Source organism: Phocoena phocoena, chromosome 3 (genome assembly GCF_963924675.1).
Source record: "Phocoena phocoena chromosome 3, mPhoPho1.1, whole genome shotgun sequence".
NCBI lineage: Eukaryota > Metazoa > Chordata > Mammalia > Artiodactyla > Phocoenidae > Phocoena > Phocoena phocoena.
The window spans coordinates 172,831,178-172,837,939 of NC_089221.1; the positions used below are offsets into that span (position 1 = coordinate 172,831,178).

At 69.3% G+C, this 6,762-nt stretch overlaps 2 protein-coding genes across 2 annotated transcripts in view; one reads left to right on the plus strand and one right to left on the minus strand.

Moving 5' to 3' along the window:
• The window catches only part of SBNO2 (strawberry notch homolog 2), a 30,539-nt gene extending 28,325 nt beyond the window's left edge, over nucleotides 1-2,214 (plus strand). Inside the window, exons 24-31 of the mRNA XM_065873449.1 lie at nucleotides 74-148; nucleotides 239-382; nucleotides 460-554; nucleotides 627-719; nucleotides 877-1,008; nucleotides 1,226-1,302; nucleotides 1,432-1,622; nucleotides 1,736-2,214. Of these exons, the coding sequence (XP_065729521.1) occupies nucleotides 74-148; nucleotides 239-382; nucleotides 460-554; nucleotides 627-719; nucleotides 877-1,008; nucleotides 1,226-1,302; nucleotides 1,432-1,622; nucleotides 1,736-2,214 (1,286 nt within the window). The remainder of the gene's footprint in view (nucleotides 1-73; nucleotides 149-238; nucleotides 383-459; nucleotides 555-626; nucleotides 720-876; nucleotides 1,009-1,225; nucleotides 1,303-1,431; nucleotides 1,623-1,735) is intronic.
• A 1,795-nt stretch (nucleotides 2,215-4,009) lies between these two features.
• Nucleotides 4,010-6,438, minus strand: GPX4 (glutathione peroxidase 4). The gene is made up of 7 exons (XM_065873421.1): nucleotides 6,340-6,438; nucleotides 5,219-5,313; nucleotides 4,996-5,140; nucleotides 4,713-4,864; nucleotides 4,574-4,598; nucleotides 4,355-4,414; nucleotides 4,010-4,282 (listed from the first exon to the last, which is right to left on the minus strand). The coding sequence occupies exons 1-7, from the start codon at nucleotides 6,421-6,423 to the stop codon at nucleotides 4,250-4,252; spliced, it is 594 nt and encodes a 197-aa protein (XP_065729493.1). The 5' UTR covers nucleotides 6,424-6,438; the 3' UTR covers nucleotides 4,010-4,249.
• Nucleotides 6,439-6,762: the final 324 nt, after the last annotated feature.

Below are 6,762 nucleotides of genomic sequence, written 5' to 3' on the forward strand. Positions count from 1 at the left end.
GGGGACACGGGTCATGAGGGGAAGGCCCCATGGGCTGGGGCGGGCAGGTGTGCGAGGCTCTCCCTCCCCACAGACATGAAGCAGGGGCTGCTGTCTGTCGGCATCGGCGGGCGCGAGTCCCGGTCCGGCTGCCTGGACGTGGAGAAGGGTGAGTCCCACGCCCCCGGCCCCGCACCTCCCGGGTGGGTGGACAGGGAGGGCCGGCTGGACGAAGCCTGAGGCACCCTGTCACCAGCAGACTGCTCCATCAGCAAGTTCCTCAACCGCATCCTGGGGCTGGAGGTGCACAAGCAGAACACGCTCTTCCAGTACTTCTCCGACACCTTCGACCACCTCATCGCCGCCGACAAGAAGGAGGGCAAATACGACATGGGCATCCTGGGTGAGCCCCGCTGGGGATGCCCTTCCCCCCGGGCCCGGGCCCCCAGACCAGCCGCTGACCCCGCTTGCCCTCCCCAGACCTGGCCCCTGGCATTGACGAGATCTACGAGGAGAGCCAGCAGGTGTTCCTGGCCCCCGGGCACCCGCAGGATGGGCAGGTGGTCTTCTACAAGGTGAGCGGCTGCACCCGCCCGCCCCGCCCCCTCCCCTCACCCCCACCCCCCCTGATGCCTGCGTGTCCGCAGATCAGCGTGGACCGCGGCCTGAAGTGGGAGGAGGCCTATGCCCGGTCGCTGGAGCTGATGGGCACCCACGACGGCTTCTACCTCTCCTACAAGGTGGGCCCCCCAGCAAGCCCCCGGCGCACCCCCACGGGCAGGACCCTGGCTGGTGGGCCGGGAGGGGAGGGCGGCGGGCTGCGCGGGCCCGCACACCGTGGGGACCCCTGCCCAGCACGTGCGGCGCAGCCCCAGCCTCACGCACACCCCCACCCAGGTCCGCGGCAACAAGCCCAGCTGCCTGCTGGCCCAGCAGAACCGCGGCAAGCTCTTCACCGTGTACAAGCCCAACATCGGGAGGCAGAGCCAGCTGGAGACCTTAGACAGCCTGTGCCGGAGGTTTCACCGGGTAGGCCCCGACGGCCCCGCAGTGCGCCCCCACTGTGCCCCGCGGTGCGCCCGTCTTCTGCAGCCCCCAGGCTGGCCCTCCACCTCCATGCTCCGCTGCCCTGGCCGCCAGGTGCAGGATGAGCGGGCCTGGGGCCTTCGGACCTCCTGTTCCCCACCTGCGCGCTGGGGGGCATGGACAGGCCGCGGTCCAGGGGCTCAACCGGCTGTGTCCACAGGTGACAGCGGAGGAGGCCAGAGAGCACTGGGAGAGCAGCTACACCTTCTCGCTGACTCACTGCAGCCACACCACATGGTGAGGGCCCAGGGCAGCCTGGGGGGAGTGGGGGGGGTGTTGGGGGGGGCTCGGGGGGAGTGGGGGGGTGTTGTGGGGGGCTCGCCCACGCCCATGCCACAGCTGGTCTGAGCCGTGGTCCCCGCGCAGGAACCGGCACTGCCGGCTGGTGCAGGAGGGCAAGGACTGCGCGCAGGGCCTGAGGCTGCGACACCACTACATGCTGTGCGGGGCCCTGCTGCGCGTGTGGGGTCGCATCGCCGCCGTCATGGCCGACGTCACCAGCAGCAGCTACCTGCAGATCGTGCGCCTCAAGACCAAGGACAAGAAGAAGCAAGTTGGTGAGCGGTGGGCGCAGGCGGGGTGGGGGAGGGGGGTGTCCCGCCGGGAGGGGGGCGCCGCGCCCCGCCCCGCCCCTCGGGCCCTGACCGCCGGCCCCGCCCCCACCCCGCAGGCATCAAGATCCCCGAGGCCTGTGTGCGCCGCGTCCTGCAGGAGCTGCAGCTCATGGACGCCGATGTGAAGCGCAAGCAGGCGCGCGCCCGGGGTCTCCCCGCGCTGCCGCCTGCCCCACGCCCGCTCGCGCTGCCCTGCGGCCCCGGCGAGGTCCTGGACCTCACGTACAGTCCACCGGCTCAGGCCTTCCCGCCACCCTCGCCCTTCGCCTTCCCGGCCCCGGCCCCCGGCCCCGGCGGCCTGCTGCTGGGTGTCCCCGACGCCCCGGCTGACCCCGCGGCGCTCCTGCACCAGGGTTGCGACATCAACTTCAAGGAGGTGCTGGAGGATATGCTGCGCTCCCTCAATGCCGCGCCGCCCCCTGAGCCCCCCGGCCTGCTGGGCGCCGGCGGCGGGGCAGCAGGCGCGCCGGAGGGCAGCGGGGGCGCCGAGCGGCAGAGCGTCATCCAGTTCAGCCCCCCCTTCCCCAACTCCTAGGCCCCGGGGCATCCTTCCCGCACGAAACTTATTTATCTATAATAGGCGCCCTGTCTACACCGGGGAAGCAGGTGGTGAGCAGGGCCAAGAGCCCTGCGGACTACTGAGAGGAGCAGGCGGGGCCCGGAGCCCTTTGAGGCGGGGCCAGGGTCCCTTCGTCCGGCCTCCCGAGGCCTCCACTGCAGTGCCTTCCCACCGGTGCCTGGGCAGACGCTCGAGACGCTGCCGGCCCTGGGGGTGCCCTCCAAGCCCTGCCTGGTGGGCAGTGGCCATGCGCAGGCCCCACTCAGGACACTCAGGGGCCAGGCAGGGCCTGGGGGTGGGGGGCCTCCTCTGTGCCTCTGTCCTCTGCTGCCCCCTTCCAGGCCGGGGTTGGGGCTCCCACCCCACCCACCTTACCAGGCCCGGTCAGCCCTGAAATCCACAAAACTGGGTGGCCCCAAGAGCTGGAAACTCAGGAAACCCCAGGTGCTCAGGGCCCCACCGCCTCTGGGGGGCTCCGTGGGGCAGATCTTCTATTAATATATGCAACCCCCTCCCTGCTCTCTGTGCCCTAAATTATTGCCCAGCCACCTCTCCCAGGGCCTGGAATCTCCTGCGGAGCTGGTGGGTGGCCCCCTGGTTTCTATGTGTATTTATAATGAATTCAAGTGTATATATGTAAAGAGATCTTTTTTAAATATATGTGCCTTTTCACTACTTCCCAGGCTGTCTGCTGCTCTGGCCTGCAGGGACGGCGGGGAGGGGCCGTACGGTGGTCTGGGGAGGCTGCTGGCGCTCCCTCTGCTGCCTCACCCCACCCACAGCGCCTGGCCTTCTGGATGACCGGGGCCAGGCTCGGGGAGACACCCGCCCCAGGAGGCTGTTTGTCCGCTGCATGGTCCTGGCACCAGGATAGCAGGCCAGCTGCCTCTGCACTGGCCGTACCAGGCCCCAGGCGTCTTGGAGCAGACACTGCTGCCTCCTGCCCACCGAGACGTGAGCCGCCTGGGCTCGTTGTTCAGAACCCCGTGTTCAGGACTGCGGGCTCTGCCTTGGTTTCTTTCCAGGTCTTCCTCGGGGTGTTTGTTGGTTGAGGCAGGCGGGGCAGCCTGGGGACAGGAGAGCCCAAGAGCTGGACCCAGTCGGGAAGGCAGGACTGGACGCCAGGCCCTTCCTGGAAGCTGTGGGGAGCATGCCCGGCCTCTGGCCCGGAAGTGGGAGGGGGCTGCCCCCAGCCAGGAGGCGGACTGGTGGGTAGGAGTCGGGAGGCCCTGGTAGAAGCAGGCCCTGGTAGAGCGGCTCAGCCACTCTACAGCTGTGCCCCCCCCAACTCTCACCAGGATGGCTCTCCTGAGGTGCAGGCAGGCAGGCTGTGCCCACCAGTCCTCCTGGGGGGGGCTCCCTCTGCCAGGTGAAGCCCGTGGGCAGGCCTGGTGCAGACTCCGCGTCCTCACCGCGAGGCGGGCTTGGTGCCCAGCTGGGCCCGACGCCCAGCTCAGGTGCAATGGGCCTCCAGTAGGCAGGCCCACAAGGCCCAGGTCGCCTGACCCTCCCACCTGGGTACTCTGGAGGAGACCGAGGCCCCCCGCGGGCCTAGAGCAGTGGGCCAGTCAGGAGGCGGCATCTCCGCCAGGATCAGCTCTGCCCTGGCTGGGCTGAGGAGATTAGCAGCTGGGGCAGCAGGGCAGGTGCAGCCCTCTGAACCACGAGGGAACTCCACCTCCCACATCCCCCGCCCCCCAGCCTGGGAAGCTGACTACACCTGCACCTGAGCCCAGAGGGGCCTGGGACAAGACACCCCCCACCCGCCAAGTAAGCAAAAGCAACAAGCAAGTCAATTTGTATTGTGTGTTTTATTCCCACAAGGCAGCAGGGGGTGGGGTTGCCGAGCCGTGAGCCGGGCCGAGGAACCTTCCTCCGGCAGGGGTGCACGCCGGGTTCTCGGGTCTGCCCCACCAGGGGCTGGTTTTCAGGCAGACCATCATGGACGCCGGGTGGAAGGCTCCGAGGGGCACAGGCGGCAGGCTCGGGTCGGGGGAGCACACTTGTGGAGCTAGAGGTAGCACGGCAGGTCCTTCTCTATCACCTGCGGGGGAAAGGGGGTCAGGGCCGCCTCTTCCCAGGGCCCTCCCGGGCAGGCTCCCCAACAGACACCTACCAGGGGCTCTTCCATGGGACCGTACCGCTTCACCACACAGCCGTTCTTGTCAATGAGGAACTGCGGGGGAGGCCGTGTCAGGACCCGAGACCACCATGGGGCTGGGGCGAGCCAGCAGTCCCCATGCGCCGCCCCATTTAGGTCAGGGCCAGGGACCCTCGAAGCAGCCCAGCTGTGGCTGGGTCTGTCCCCGTCCCCCAGGCCCCCAGCATGCCTTACCTTGGTGAAGTTCCATTTGATGGCACTAGAAAAGAAGCGTGAGATCGTGAGGAACCCCGTGGCAGCTGCAGACCCCCCATTGCCCCTGGGGAGCCATCCTGACCCCCCCCCCCGCTCCCCGCCTCGGCCCCCAACTCACTTTCCCAGCATGCCCCTCCCCTTGGGCTGGACTTTCATCCACTTCCACAGTGGGTGGGCATCATCCCCATTCACACAGATCTTGCTGAACATGTCGAATTTGACGTTATGGCCAGCAGCGAACTCTTTGATCTCGGCGTTACTCCCTGGCTCCTGTGCAGACAGGGGTGCTGGGGTGAGTAGGGAGGAGCCTGTACCCCTTTGGCTCCCGCTTCCACAGAGAGTCTCTCTCCCCACGCCTGCACACAGGGACACAGGGACATCCAGGGCCAGCTATGACGCACCTGCTTCCCGAACTGGTTGCAAGGGAAGGCCAGGATCCGTAAACCACGCTCAGCGAATCGGGCGTGCAGGTCGACCAGCTGAGTGTAGTTTACCTCCGTCTTGCCTCATTGCGAGGCCACATTGGTGATGATGCACACGTAGCCCCTGGAGGCAGGACAAGGCGGTCAGGTCATGGCCGCGACCTTCCCCCTTGCTCCCTCCACCAAGTGGGCAGGTACCCACCGGTACTTGTCCAGGTTAACCATGTGCCCGTCGATGTCCTTAGCTGAGAATTCGTGCATGGAGCGAGCACTGCGCCAGTCATCGCGGGACGCGCACTGCAAGGCAAGGGCATAACGAGTGGCCGGCGGACCTCGGGGCCTGGAGCCCGCGGCCGCCCGGCCCGCCCGCCCAGCTCGCCCGCCCAGCTCGCCCGCCCAGCTCGCCGAGGGAGGAAAACCGGAGTCCTGGGGCAAGTAAAAGGGGAGGCTCCACCTCCTCAAAGGCGCACGCTCCCCTTCACAGCAGGGCACATTTGACCGTAGACACTGAGACCCAGGAAGTGTTCGGAACCCCGCCAGGCACCCCAGCGGGTGGGGACGCCGCCCGCGGGTGTGGGGGCCCCGCGCGCACCAGGTCTTGGAACTCGCTGCCGCTGCCTCTTTCCCCGGCCGCGGGCCCCCACCTGCCCAGGGCTCTTGGGAGTCGGCGGAAGCCGGGGGCGCGCCCTCCTGCGACAGCACTTTCGAGCCCTCCGCCTCCGGGGGTCTCGGCGCCGCCGCCTGGCCAGCAACCGGCGTCGCTGCCTGCGACGACCCGGGGAGCCGGCGGCTGCGCGTCCCATGCCCGCCAGTCTCCGGCCGCACCTGTGGCCACCGAGCGCCGCGCCCAGAGGACAAAGGGTCGGTAGCCAAGGGCGCTGGGCCGCTCCTCTGTGACGCCACCGCGAGGGGCCCCGGGGCGTGCAGGGCGGGGGAGGGGCAGTGACGCCCCGTGGCGCGTGATCCCGGATTTCCACCCCGTCGGACACCCCCGCTCTCCGGGCCGCAGGCGGGGCTCCAGTGGCCAACGACGCCTCCCCCAGCTGTCCCGACGCTGCAGCTTCTGTGCGTCTGGGGCGCCCACCCGGGGGTCCCGACCGCCCAGCCCTGTCCCAGGCTCCCCCGGACGCGGCCCCCGCCCCCCACCGAGACTCGGACCGTGACCCCGGCCCGCGCGCTACCCACGGCCCCGACGGCCGCGGACGGGGCGCCGAGCGCTGTCCGCGCGCCCGAGGCCGGCGCCCCACGTCCAAGGTCGCCGCGGCCCCGCGCGCCGTAAGGCAGGCCGCGCGCCCGCCCAACGGCCAGTGGCGCCGCGCTCACCATGGTGCTGGCCAGGCCGGGCACGGCCAGGGCCCCGCAAAGAAGCGTCGGCTTCAGCAGACGACACAGGCGGTTGAAACTCATCGCGGCGGCAGCGGGGGCTCCCCGGGAGGCAGCGCTCCTCCCCTCGCCGAGCCGACCAATGGACGCGCGCCGGCGCGCCTCGCTTCCCTGCCCTAGGCCACGCCTTCCAGCGCCCTCATTGGTTGGATGCGTCGGCTCTGCATACGCGTGCCTGCGCCAGCCAATACGGGGCCGGGGTGGGGGGGGGGGCTGGCTGGGCGGGTCCGTGGCCCGACGGCGGTTTTCGTCGCTGTGACTGCGCATGCTCATCGGCGGGCGGGTGGCAACGTAGACGCCAGCGGTGCGGTGAAGGCTTGCGAACAGTTATCTGCACTGAGGGATGCCCGACAACTTGAGATA